Source organism: Echinops telfairi, unplaced genomic scaffold (genome assembly GCF_000313985.2).
Source record: "Echinops telfairi isolate 266 unplaced genomic scaffold, ASM31398v2 ScPeMD7_23;HRSCAF=83, whole genome shotgun sequence".
NCBI classification, from domain to species: Eukaryota; Metazoa; Chordata; class Mammalia; order Afrosoricida; family Tenrecidae; genus Echinops; species Echinops telfairi.
Window position 1 is genome coordinate 46,815,029 of NW_022103920.1, and position 14,599 is coordinate 46,829,627.

General features: G+C 39.6%; 1 protein-coding gene across 1 annotated transcript in view; it reads right to left on the reverse strand.

The window, feature by feature from the left end:
- Nucleotides 1-14,599, reverse strand: part of SEMA3C (semaphorin 3C) — a 183,342-nt gene that overhangs the window by 34,234 nt on the left and 134,509 nt on the right. The window contains exon 12 of the mRNA XM_004702624.2: nucleotides 13,536-13,758. Coding sequence (XP_004702681.1) covers nucleotides 13,536-13,758 — 223 coding nt within the window. The remainder of the gene's footprint in view (nucleotides 1-13,535; nucleotides 13,759-14,599) is intronic.

A 14,599-nucleotide genomic window follows, 5' to 3' on the forward strand; every position in this document is an offset into this window, starting at 1 on the left:
ACCGAGGCACCCGGCTGCTAATCACAGTTCAAATTCACCAACTTATCTGAGGGAAGAAGCTGAGCCACTCTGCTCCTGCACAGATCTGTCTGCTGGTCACCCTAAGGATTGTCGCTCTGAGTGGGAGTAGACTCAATGTCATTTAATATATATATAACTAATTGTCCCAAATGCAAAATTAGAAATAATCCTTCATTTTTGAGAAATTTTCTCATCTGAACATGAATGTATTTTATGGTCACTAATTAGCCTGCTTTACTCACCATATTTTTATATAGAGTAGGCAGTTGTGCATTCATTTTCAAAATCTATAAAATACGTGAAATTGAACTAGAAGAAACATTGGTCCATGCACTTGTCTGTCAGTTTTTCCTACGATGGTGGCTTGTGTGCTGCTTTCAGGCTACACATGATGACTAGGCTGTCCACTTCACAGCAATTACCCACTGGAAACCTTATGGATCACAGCTGGACATTGTCAAATACCGATTCCCTCAGGAAGAGCAGCAGGCCATTGCAGGAAGTAGTGCCAGAAGATGAGCCCCTCAGGTGAGAAGCCACTCAAAAATATGAATGAGAAAGAGCTGTCTTGTCAAATCACAGTCCATCATAATGACATGGATGGAGGGAAGCCTTCGGGAGTAAAGCATTCAGGACTTTTATTTGCTGATGAGGAATGAGTCTAACAGAGAAGAAAGAGTTACAAAAATCTATTAACAATTAGAACTTGCAATGTACAAAGTATCAATCTAGGAAATTTGAAGTTGTCAAAAGGAAAAGGAACCCATCAAGATTGTTATCCTAAGCTTCAGTGAGCTGGAATGGACTGGTATTGACCACTTTGAAGCAGAAAATCCTATGATTTACTTTTCCAGGAATGACATCACATTCATTGTCAAAAAGACATTTCAAGGTTTATCTTGAAGTACAAGGCTGTCCGAGATACCACATTAGCTATCCATCTACTGTGGATATACAGTCAATACAACTATTAATCAAATTTATGCACCAAACACTAAATTTAGCGATGAAGGAATTGAATAGTTTTGCCAACATTTTCTATCAGAAATGGATAACAGTGGAATCAAGATGCATCAATAATTATTGATTTGATTGCAAAACTGGAAACAAAAAGGGAAGGAACTGTAGTTGGAAAACATGGCCTTCCTGATAGAAATAAACTTGGAGATCACATGATAGGATCTTGAATGACCAGCAACTCCTTCATCACCAATATCTTTTTAAACAACACAAAAGCTAACTATATGTGATATTTGCTGGATGAAATACACAGACACCTAACTGACTAAATCTGTGGGTAGAAACTACGTAGAAGTTCAACGTCAGATGCTAAAAACAGGCCAGAGGCTGATCATTAATTGCTCATGTGTAAGTTCAGGTTCCAACTGAAGAGAATGGAAACAAGCCCATGAGAGTCAAAATAAGCTCTTGAGTATACTCCACCTGAATTCTGAGAACATCTCAAGAACAGATCTGATGCTTTCAACAATGAGGACAGCAGACCTGATGCGCTGTAGGATGATATCAAGAACATCATACACGAGGAAAGCAAAAGGTCATTAAAAAGAAAGAAAAGAGTACAGTAGATGTCAGGAGAAACTGTGAACCGTGTTCTTAATTGTAGAGGAATAAGGCAAAGGAAGAAAGGATTAAAGACTTTCAGCATGAATTACAATGCAGTGTAAAGAAGTCCAAAATCCTCACACCTGGACCAGTAGGTGACACCATGATAAATGGAGAGAAGAATGAAGTTGGTAAGGATTTGTCTTGCTTGATCTACTGTCAGTACTCATGGAGCAGCAGTCACAGAATTAAAGGCTACCTTGCTTTGAGGAAATCTGCTGCACGTGACCTCTAAAGTGTTGAAAAGAAGGTTACTCTGATGACCATGTTTCAGTTCCACAAATGCTAAATGGACCAAATGAGTCAAGTTAATTGTGTTGCCATGAGGTTGTAATGAGATAATTGTGATAGTTAAGGTTATTGTTCCAACCTGGCCGACAAACACATGGGGGGTTAATTCAAGGGTGGAGAGATAAATGGCTCGATGAGCCTTGCCTTTCTAGTTTTCAGGTCTCTTGCTTTGTGATGGTCGGTCCAGGGTGCAGCTGCCTTAGCCAGTTCCCTGCCTCAGCTGGTAAGGCTCACTTCCTGAAAGACATCACTGAGGAGAAGCCACATGGACTTACCCTGATGCAGTCCTCGGTGCTGGAGCAGCCGTGTGGAGACCCCTGGTAGTGATGACATGCTAACACACTCACTGACTCAGTTTTCCTCCTGAAGTTGCATCGTTGTGTGTGTTTTGTGAGATGGAGGAGGACTTTGTAGATTGGTGTCGGACATATGCACTAATGTTGGATTTATGGGCTTGGGCAGCACTGGGTTGGGATGCTTTCTTAATGTACACTTACCATTTATATAAAACTCTCTCTTATACATATGAGTTTCTGTGGATTTGTTTCCTTAGTTAACCCAGACTAACACAATAATTAATGCAGTTCTCAATGCATGAGGACCTAAAAGAAATGATATGAATTCCTGAAGGGATTCATAATGCTCCAAATCTGTTTATCAACTATCTGTCTTCTAGTGCATCTATTTTCCAAGTCATGAATCTACAGTACACTGTAGACACATTGTTGTACCCTTTCAACTCTCTCAAATCAATGTACCAATAGTAGGTAATTTCCTTCTAAATATCTCTTGAATCTGATAATCCCTCTCAATGTCCATTTCGAGTTTGGATTATTTCTTGTCTTTACCATGCAAAAGTATCTGAACTGGCCTTTTTTCCTTGTCTTTATTGAATCTTCCACATCACTGCTAGGATGATCTAGCTAAAAGACACACAGATCACAGTAGCAGGCATACTGATTCTCAGTGAGTCACATGTTTGCATAACTAATATTATATAACAAAGTTGATGGGTTGTCAATCCCATTATTACTGTGTGCGTGCGTGCGTGCGTGCGTGTGTACTCATGCCAAGTCTTAGCACACTAAAAGGAGAGACTCAACTCTTAGAATCTCAAGGATGGATAAGATTCTTGATTTTAATTACCAGAGAAAATAGCCCTGTGCAGGAGACTACAAGTAGCCACTAGAGGAGAATGCTAGTCCTACAACAGCAAGGGGCTTAGTCGTAGACACTGAGTGACAGAACAGAAGCCTATTCTGTGCGGTGACTGCATCTTGTGAAAACCTCAGCAGAGTGCCCAGTCCTGCCATCACCCACAGAAATTCTATGAAGTTGTATGAAGTTTCAAGCCGTTCTTTTTAGGGGATGTGAGAAAATGGGGGGTGGGGGGTGGGAAATAAGTTATTATACAGCAATAGAAAATGATCTAAAACTTATAACAAGCAGCCAATCCTTTCTCTGAGACCTCCATCTGTACTCTAAAACTAAGCACGCTGCTTTCTAGAAATGGTTTATCCTGCTCTTCTGAGATACTATTTTGGTTCTTATCTCCTTCGAGTTCTTCTTGGTTTGCAGTAGAATATGCAATGCTTACATATATTCACTTATGTATATTCTGCCCAGCAGAAGGTCATTTCACAAGAGCAGTAATTTTAGTTTAGTTTTTTTTTTGTACATTGGTATATTCCAAACCCCACTGAGTGATTGGTACATAATAGATGCTTAATAAATATTTGTTAAACTGTGTTGACTTGCTTCCCTTATTGATCCATGAACTTATTGGTCCATGGACTCTTTGAAGGAAAGGGCTATCGCTAGTCTTCTTGGTATGCCATATGTTTTGGAAAACAAAGGGTTCAATAAATGTTTCCATGAAGGGAACTAATGACAGATATGTGATATATCATTGTCACGCTCTGTTTGAGAAGGAATCATAGAAAATAAACTATTTTTGCATTAATTAGTGTGGGCTTTTAATAGTTCTAAAACATCATAATAGACTATTTATTATTCTAATTCTTAAGCATCAAAATACTTTTAGTGCAGTCTTGCAATTAAGCTAGATATATAAAGTTAGTTGTGTTCCATTTTTATTGCTATTGTAACAAATTACCCCACTTCATACTTTAAACAACAGTAATTTACTAGCTCACAGTTATAAAAATCAAAATGCAACACGAATTTCACTGGATTAAATTCAAGGTACCAGCATAACTACACTCTCTTTTTGATTCTGTAGGAAAAATCCATCCCCATACCTTTTTCAGCTGTTATAGACCAATTGCATTCCTGAGCATATGGCCCCCTGCTGCTAACTGGAAAACCAGTAATATAATATGTCTCTGATCTTCAATTGCTGCATTTCTTTCTGACTGACTATAGTTGGAACTATTCTCTGCTTTTTAACTGTTGGTTGGGTCCATCTAGTAAACCTAGGAAAACCTCCCTATTGCAGTCTATATACCTAATTCCATCTGCAAAGCCTATTTATCATGTAAGGTGACATATTCATAGGTTCCAGGAGTTTTGATGCAGGTAGAGTGGGCATTGGGGTGGAGGGTAGAGGAGTGGGCATTATTCCCTGGAAAAGGAAAATAAGTATATCATTCAGTAATGTGAAGCATGCAGGACTCTCATACCACACACTCACCCCAGACACTCTAGTTTCAGGGGGTTTTGCTCCAATTTACATTACACTTCTTATTTCAAAGTTAAACACTTCTTTCCATTTTTGTTTTTGAACTCTTTCCAGAAAAATAAAAATTCTTGAAAAGCTGGCCATCCAAGAAGCATCTGAGGGCACTGGCCCTCTTTCTGGGGATGTCCACAGAGAAGGCCTGGCAGGCTGAGCAGTAAGCTATGGATTCTTCTCTCTTAAACCAAGGCCGCCAAGTCAGCCTTAGAAACCCTTGGCAGCACATCCAGAACAAGAACCTATTGTGGCTCTTTAGTCTCACAAGGCAGACAATAGACCTCATAAGGTTCTGCTTTTAAATTAGAAATTTTTCCTACGTACATTTATAGTTAAAGAGTTGACATTTGATTGCAGTTGGCTTAATATCACCTGGGAAAGTGCCCACGATTGCATAGTAAATGCGGCACCCACACAGAGCAAAATTGTTGGCACCCCCACTTCTAGTATGAAATATAGTCTATCTCCTGGTGCTATCACAATGCTATCAGAAATCCTCCAAATTGGTCCATGCTTCTATATACATTATTATAAATAAGTCTTCATAATGTAAACAGAAGCTTGTTAACGCTATTTATGTGTGCTCTTTTGAGTGCACGGCAAGAGCTTTTCAAAGTAGATTAATCTCCACTTTAAAATCAGCTTAATCCTAAGATTTGTGGAAGCAATCATTTCCGCTCCATTTCTGCAGCTTTCTCTGTCTCTTACCAAACAGCTTTTCCCCCTACCTTACTGACCCTCAATTGGACAAAGGTTAAATTTGAGCCCAGTCATTGTACAAAATATTAGCCTGTTCCAACATTTGTGCTCCAAGTCTCCTGATTAGGATACATTTTAGTCACATAAAAAAAACAGCAGATGAGTGGATTACAGTGAGTGACATCATTTAAATAAAGTAGTGCCAACGCTATTTTCACTGTAGGCACCTCCCCAAAAACATTCTACCATATGTAAATGAACCATTTAATTCAGAGTAAAATGAAAAAAATTTTAATAAAAATTCCTTAGAAGAACAAATTATAAATTTCTGATGGTGGAGTGGAACATTTTCAGAATAGGAGCTCTGACATAGTAGGTTTACAGTCTGGGTGTAGCAAATACTAAATAGCTATGCAATTGCCATCTCCCGGAAGCATCATTTGAATAGTGCCTACTGAAAGACGACATTGAGTGATGTGCTATTCTAGGTACTACGGACCTAGAATAAGTCAGACAAACATTCTTTCCCCATGGTGCTTCCCTTTTCATAATTACCAAAACCAAACTCATTGCCATCAAGTCAGTGCCGGCTCACAGCAACCAGTGGGACAGGGTAGAACTGCCCCTGTGAGTTTCCAAGACTGTAACTCCTTGCAGGAGTCTAAAGTCCTGTCTTTTGCCTGATTCTCATAAAAGCTATTAGAATGTTTTAGAGGATTGAATGAGATAATGTATATAACATTCCTAGCACAAGGTAAGCACTGTAAATAAATTTAAGGAACATCACTAGACAGTATAAAATATTTTGGAAGCCTGAAGAAGTGCAGTCATTTGTACAGTAAGTAGGACACCAAGTCGGCAAACTGGCAACCCTACAGTTTATGTATTCATCATGTCAGGGCCTTCGTGTTGTCTTCAAAGATGGGCTCTCTACTCCTCTACACAGTTACAGTCTTGAAAACCGTAAGGGGCAGTTCGTTCTACTCCGTCCCGTGGGGCTGAGAGGAGTCGGCACAGACCCCACGGCAGTGAGTTTGGTTTGGGTTGAGACCTACGTGTGACTCTGAAGAAGACATGAAAGGAAAATGGTTCAGCAACGAGTTATGCATCTCTTATGCAATTCTCTTTTTAAGGTCACACGTAAGTGCGAACACATCGTCTCTGGATTATCGATCACTGGGCGTTTTATAGAAGGGTATTTTCACGTGCTTGGCTTCACACATTTCTCTCACTGGTATTCTTCTGCATGACCACGTAACTATCACACCATGATTTACCCTCTCCCTCCTGTCACTTCAGCCAGGGTTCCACTCTGCTCCATTAATAGTTCCTGCTGTGACAATCCCTGTAGACTCTTTGGCAAACTCTGCAAAGTTTCCAGGTTCTACTTGGGAAGGCAGTGAACCACAATGTTATTAAAACCCAGTGACTTACAAAGATATTTGTTCCTGACTGCTAAGTGAAGGGAGTTGGTTAGACATTCTCCTCGAGTGACACTCACAGCTTCCCACTGACAGCAGCCATTTCTGAACTCAAATGCACTGCTCCCGCTATCGAATTTTACTTGTGTAGTTTAGGACGTTCTTGAAAACAAAAATGCCTGTCTCTGCAGTTCATTAAGAGTGTGTCATTCCAAGAGGTGTACCTGCCAGAACTTGGGAGTTACTAGGAAGGCAGCTATCACGTAACACTGCAAGGTAAGGATTTTAGGGTGTTAGTCACATATGTAGCACACACTTCCAAACTCCCCACTTTCAAAGGACTTACTAGAGCCAACTTCCCAACTTCTGGTTCCTCCAGTTGCAGAAGCTAAAAATAAGTGAATTTTTACAGGCCACTGCAAATATTAACCCTATATTTTAAAAAGATCAAAATGTTATTAAATCACCCTAAATCTTGACACCCATTTTCAGTAATTCTTGCTTACTCCTTCTTCAAAACTCACACAGCATCTTGGTTTCTATAGAGTGATAAACATATTAATTTCACAGATTGTCTGACCCTGACCCAGACATTTAAATATTTTCATAACTTCAGGAGCAAAAGGAAAACAGGCAAAATTTCTTAACTGTGAAATCTAGTCTCCTTTGAACAAATGCTCTGGATATAAGCAGTAGGTGGCAACGTTAAAATAGAAATGTTAATCCCATAAAAACCATTGCCTGCTGTTTTACCTTCATCCTGAAGTTTAAAACAAAAGAAAACAATATGTAATATCAAAAATGCCCTCAGCTCTAATATACAGAACTAAAACCATCCAGAAAAACTCTGGCAACACATGAAAAATTAACATAGAATAAACAAAAGATAAAGCTTTTCTTTTTTTCCCATGCTGTGATCTTTTCTAGGAAAAGTGATTACAAGAAAGAGGCTGTAAATAGTACTAAAGTAAGCTCTGTTTCCAGTATAAATTTTAATAAATTATCACACATTTAAAAATTCAAGATAAAAGAACATATATTTATTTAGAGAGGGTTTCCAACTCTAGAAATCTTTATGGATTAGATGGTTTCATCTTCTTCCCACCGAGGGGCTGATGAATTTGAACCACTGATGTTGGGTTAGAGTCAAATACTTTAACCACTATATCACCAGGGTTCCTAACATTTATGAATTCCTGTATTCCACCCATATCATAGAAGGTGGCTTCTTGACAAAGCCTCGGCTTTTCTAAAATTGTAGAATTACCAAGCAAAGCAGACCTTACAGGTTTTTTTTTTTTTTTTATAATAAGCTTAATAATAATTATTTACTCTTGGGGTTTATCTAGCATCTATAGCAATTGCTCATCTTTACCAGTGTAGATGAAAAATCACCATAGGTAATATGTAAACTAGCAGGTGTGACAGGATTTTAGTAAAGTTTTATTAATGCATATAAATTAGAATTTTTTTAAATTTTCAATGGTAACAAAATACTCTTTGAAAAACAATCCATAGCAGATGTACATTGGTCTTCTATTCAAGTCCTCCCTCAATGCAAAAACACTTTGTTCTAATAACCTGGCATTCAGTGATGCTCACCTTCCTGAAACAATCACTGAAATCAAAATGGGTGCATAAGAAAATGTGGTGATATAAGCTGATGGTGCCTGGGTATCAAAAGATATAGAATATGGGGTCTTAACAGCTTGAAGATAAATAAGCAGCCATCTAGCTGAGAAGCAACAAAGCCCACATGGAAGAATCACACCAGCCTGTGTGATCACAAGGTATCGATGAGATCTGGTATCAGACATCAAAGACCCAGGACAAAAAAATCACAACAAAGTGAATGAGGGGGAGGGTGAAGTGGAGACCAAAGCCAATCTGTTAACAATTGGACATCCTCTTACAGAAGGGCCACAAGGAAGAGACAAGCCAGTTAGAGGGCAGTATAGCACCAACAAAACACACAACTTTCGCTAGTCCTTTAATGCTTCCTCCACCCCACTATCATGACCCCAATACTGCCTTACAAGTCTGGCTAGATCAGCGCACGTACATTGGTACAGATAAGAACTCTCAACACAGGGAAGCCAGGACAGCTAAACCCCTAGGGTTTACTGAAAGTAATAACAAGAGTGGCGATACCAGGAAGGGAAGGGGAACGTGGAGGAAGAACATGGGAATTGATCACAAGGATCAATATATATAACCCCCTTCCAGGGGGACGGACAACGGAAAAGTGGGTGAAAGGAGACAGCAGTCAGTGTAAAGACATGAAAATAACGTGAGAATGATGAGGGCAATGAATGTACAAATGTGCTTTACACAATTGGTGTATGTATGGATTGTGATGAGATTTATATGAGCCCCAATAAAATTATTTAAAAAAAATTATCAAGGATTCATGAGGGAGGTGGGATGAGCTGATACCCAGGGTTCCATTAGAAAGAAAATGTTTGGAAATGATGATGGCAACAAATGTACAAATGTTTTTGACACAGTGTATGTATGTATGGATTGTGAAAAAAGCTGTGAGAGTCCCCAATAAAATTATTTTTAAAAAGAAAGAAAACAAACAAACGAAAGCAATCTGACCTCTTGAGTTACTGAGTAGAATTGTTGCCCAGGATCGTCTAGACTGCAGTCTTTATAGAACCACTTTATCAGGACTTTCTCTCATTATGCGGCCGGGGAGTGGTTAAACCAGGAACTTTTAGGCTGCTAATTATAAAATAGTTACTCCACCTAAGAATTTCTCATGCCTAAGCATTAGTATATAAACTGTAAGAAATAAAGATGAGGGATAAATAGTACATCTTTTTCATTGCATGTATTAGTGTACAAAATAATTTCTATCAGGCCCATGAGAATGAAAGGCCAAAATCTCAATGAATCAATTACTGCCAGAGTAGTACATTGTATTTGGCAAATTGTAACAGTTCCCAGGCAGTGAGCCTACAGAACTATCATTCATAATATTCAAAGTGAATACAGTTACAAGATACCCTATTGGTGTTCCAACGGAAGCGCCAAACAACTTTCCCTATGGCATCTCTTTTGACAGCTACATTCTTCACTGAATTCACTGACACTTCCCATGATGGGTCAAAAAAAGTGGATGCCACAAGACCAGCTTTAACATTGTGGCAAAAATTTGAGTATCCAGCATACAAGAAGTGTCCTCTAGTTCCCTGGACCATTAAGATACACTCAGCTGAGAAATCATGGCAACAATGACTTGTGATTCTCCCATAAGCCATTTCAAGAAAGGCTCTTTTATTCACTTGTAGTAGTAAACAAACCCAGCAGGACTCCCCTGAAGAATGTCATCAGCCATCCAATAACTGCTTGGACAAGAGATATTTTATATTGATAATATGGTTGAGAGAGTTTCAAGTAAATTTAAAAGCCCTGTCTTTAACTCAACCACAGCATAGTCCGATACAGCAATGGGATACAGTTCCAGGGCGAAATGGATTTCCATCGCCTCGGAAAGATGCCCTTGGCAGAGGCACCGTCACAGCATGCACTATTCGGAGAGGACAGACTGTCAGGGACCCATGGGGCTTTGTAAGCAATTGTTAGAGAAATTTCCCATGACAATTGAAAACATATGTCTAAATGTTGGCTTTGAAAAGAACATGAGTGTTTAAATAGCAATATGAAAACTCTGGGTAACGGTGTCAGAAACATATGTGGTTAAAAAACAAAACTGAAGGATATGCAAAAGCATGACTGCCATTGTCCTCTCTTTGAACAAACAGAGGGCACTGCTTCTAAAGCCTTCTTCAGAATCTCACCCATGAAATCTGTGTCTTACACAGATTCCCACGAGGAAACAACTCTGGGGGAATCAAGGCCTCCCATTGACAGCCTTTAAGGAGTACAAAAAAATAAAACCATCTCTCTGGCTATTGTAATACATTAAGGGATATGTGGCTCTAAATTATGACCTCACATCAGGAAAATAACACATTTGGATGATTCAAGCAGAAAATAATTTATAATCATTCATAATGAGATGATATCTTTGCAGATCAGGTTTCCATTCATTTAATTACATATTAAGCAAAAACACTCGTGAGGATTTGCAATTCATCTCAACAAGTTCGCATTGAGCTTACATAATTACTTAGAAATTACATATATCTGAGGGAGATAGAACCTGAGAAGAGTGAGGAGCTGGCGTGAAATTACTTTCAAAGGTTCTTCTATCCTTAAGGCTTCGCAATTCCAAGTGAATGAGTGAGAACTCGCAAATGAGCTACCCAGGACTCTCACTCAGGAGCTGGTCAGTTTTGCCATTCTGCTGGGTATATATTTGAGTCATATCAGAGGCAAGAACAAAGAATCCCACAATTACCAAGAGAAAAGAGCCACCTGTGGAATGTGCGAGATTCCCAGCTTGAAGCTGTGGTGGCAGCAAAAGTACCATCGGCCGCACTATGGAGGCCAAGAAATGCAGCTGCAGGCTCCACAGCCTACAGAACAGGTAAAGCTGAGTGCCACCTGGCAGGAGGCTGGCTGGCAGAGCAGGGTGCCCTTAGGCACTTAGCAATGTTGGAGGGATCACGTAACACTGAGCTGGGCAGATGCTAAGAGATCAAGTGGCTGAGTGTCTGAGAACAAGAGAAAGCTACCTGCTGTCGTGGCTGAGATGAGGCTCTGCCGGGGTCAGAAGTATGCTCTCCTTATCATTGCCTTCTGACCTTTACTTGTGGTGACCTTTAAACCTCCCTAATCAGCACCCATGGTTCTGACTCTTCTCTGTGATTTCTTGTTGGCCATCGCAAAAGATTATCAAACTGAACAGGTAAGGAGAGTGATTTGAGAGGGCTGGTTTGTGCCCGACAAGAGTACAGGACAGAGGGCAGAGGCACGTGCCCTCTCTGCCTCTCAGGACTCATCCTGTGGGAAGATGTGGCGTTGGATTCTTGTAGCCGCAGGAGGTCCCAATGGCACCCAGGCCATTGCTCCAAATGGGTACTAATGAAAGTAATTACGTGAGATTGAAAGTTGGATTGAGAGTCTTAGAATAAACTGAGTTTGAAGCATGATTTATGAAGTGTTACCAGGTTATCCAATGTGTGGCATCCAAAAGTATGTCATGAATGCAAAACTTATGCTCAGGAAATGTCAAGGACTAGAAATACTGAGGGGATTTGTTCACACGGAATAGATTGAGGGTAACGAATGTACAAACGTACTACATACAATTTTTGTATGTATGGATTGTAATAAAAGTTGTATGAGCCCCCAATAAAATGATTTTAAAAAAAACAAACCAAGTGAAGGAATTAGAAGGCCAAGGAATGTATAAATCACTTGTCACATGGATGGAAACCTGGGAAATACCCACACTCATGGGCAGCCAGGAGTCTGAGCTACTGAAGGAGAAGGCAAGGAAGGGCAACTGGGTATTATATGACACGCGATTAAAGCAACCGGAAGAGAGCGATTCTAAAATGTCACATGATATCTTAAGCGGAGCATTTAGTAAAGGTAAACTATTTTAAAATAAATGAATGAGAATACAATTGATTAAAGTTGATAAGACATAAAAATTGAGAGCAGTGTGGGATACATTAGTCTGAGAAGAGAACAGTCCCCTTAAATTCAAGAGAAAAGCAGGCCAGGGAAAGCACAGATAAATCAAAGTGCTGGAGATTCCAAAATCTACACACTAGGGACTTCCAATCCCAATAAAGCATCAACAGAAACCATAAGAGAATGAGGGGCTTAGATCTGGGCTTTTAAGCATCACACACACACACACACAAAGATAAAATAAGAACTTTATAAAGAACCCACACTGTAAAATTTACTTAGCTTAAAGTACCCAGATTTTCGGTTGACTGAAGTCATAGCGCTATTCATTCCTGGGCTCAGATTACATATGCCACTGCTGCTATGTTTGATGATATTAACATGTCATCTATAGCATTATCTTATCCTACTAGAAAAACTATCTAATTCACTGGTAGTGTAATATAAAAAAATACAAGTAAAAGATTTCCTTTTATCACCACTGGCAACACAGTCAGGGATGTTTGAAATACATGGTGAACTGTCTCATCTGTGGCACAAGTCTTTCTGCAGGGTGTCCACTCTCAGAGTTTAGTGTTGCTCCAACAAAGAGGGCCCAGTAAAGCACAAATGGCTGGGTTTCATGTGAAGATTTCGTGGGACAGCGTCTAAGAATTTGTATTTCTAACAAATTCTCAAACAATGCTAATGCTTTTGGTCTGGGGGCCACCCTTTCAGAAGCAGGATTATAGCAACAGAAAGATAGTCTTTCCATCTCGTGTATGCTATGAAGAACATTTTCACTCCATCTGTCTATTAAAGACTAGAATTTGTAAATTATTAAGATAGTACTATTACAACATTTGAAACTAACAAGAGCCTTCTATACTACCTAGGGCATTCCCTTTTAAGTGTTATCTAGAACATAATTTTTATCATTACCCTTAGAAAATGGCCCAAGTAATTTATGAAGAAGTCAGAAATCCCTTCAGTTGAAAGAAAAATTCATTCACACTCAACATACATCCTGCCACTCAATGAATGATTATTGTAATACACCAAAATATCCTCTGGTCTAACACTTCACCCTTACAGCCCCCCAGCCTGGAACTGTTTAGGGGAAGAAATCTCTCTCCTGGGTACCCACTGGTGGTTTTGAACTGCTGACCTTTCAGAGATAGCGCAATACCTTTACACACACTTCCTACTAGACGTTAAAACGAAGGGTGGCATTTTCTAGTACCGAGACTTACCTGTCCCGAGAAACAGGACATGGTATCTGCCGTCAGCAGCGTTGACTCGATCCACGGCTATCTTTGTGTACTTGTCACCGGTGCCTGTGCGGACAATCAAGGGCCTTCTGTGGACTGGGTAGATGGAATTGTACATGAGCGGATGGTTGCGGATAAATGTGACAACATCATCCGGGAACTCCTTGGTGGTTCGCATATTCGGCGTAAACGCTCCCCCTGGGCACTAAAAATGGTTTAAGAAAACACATTGAACCATTTAATTGAAACAATTAAAACACGCTTATATTTGAGAAAACTCAGAAGCACAACTTATTTTAAGTGCACATGCTATTTAACTCATGATTTTACCATCTTAGATCATTAATATATGCTTTGTAAAATCTGATTATATTTTAGCCCATTTGTTTTCATAAAGGGACAGAGATCATTTTCTGTGTAACGTTCACCATTCTCTTCCATAATTTCATATTCTGTCAGATATAATTTTGATTAAAAATATACAACCGAACAAAACAGAGAAACATAAACGAAACTTGTGACTACTGTTGCTACTATAGTTAAAAAAAAATTAGTTATCATTGTTAGTTCAATCAGAGCCCTAATATGCAAGAGCTTTATTTTATCTAATCTTTTCTTATCAAAAGAGTGTCTTTGAAGTTGAAGTTTAGGTTGGAGGAAGTAAATGATGCACGATAATCTCCTTCTACAAAAGGCTCCCCTGGTTCTCTTACCCTTTGACTAGCACATCAACTATTTAATATGACTGCCAAGCACCTGCGTCATCTGGCCTGAACCTCTCTCTCCCCTCGCAGTCCTTGTACCTGAAACGGACCAAGCATGCTTCTCTTCCGGGAGTTTGACACTGGCTAGCCCTGTCAGGAGGGAGCCATGGCAGCACGGTGGTTATGAGTGGGCCAGCCAACTGGAAGGTCAGCAAGGAGTTCGAGACCACCAACAGCTTTGAGGGAGAAAGACAGGGCTTTCTACTTTTAGAGTGTTCCTCTCAGAAACTCACAGGGGCAGTTCTACCTTGTCTTATCTCACTTATTGCCATCGAATGGATG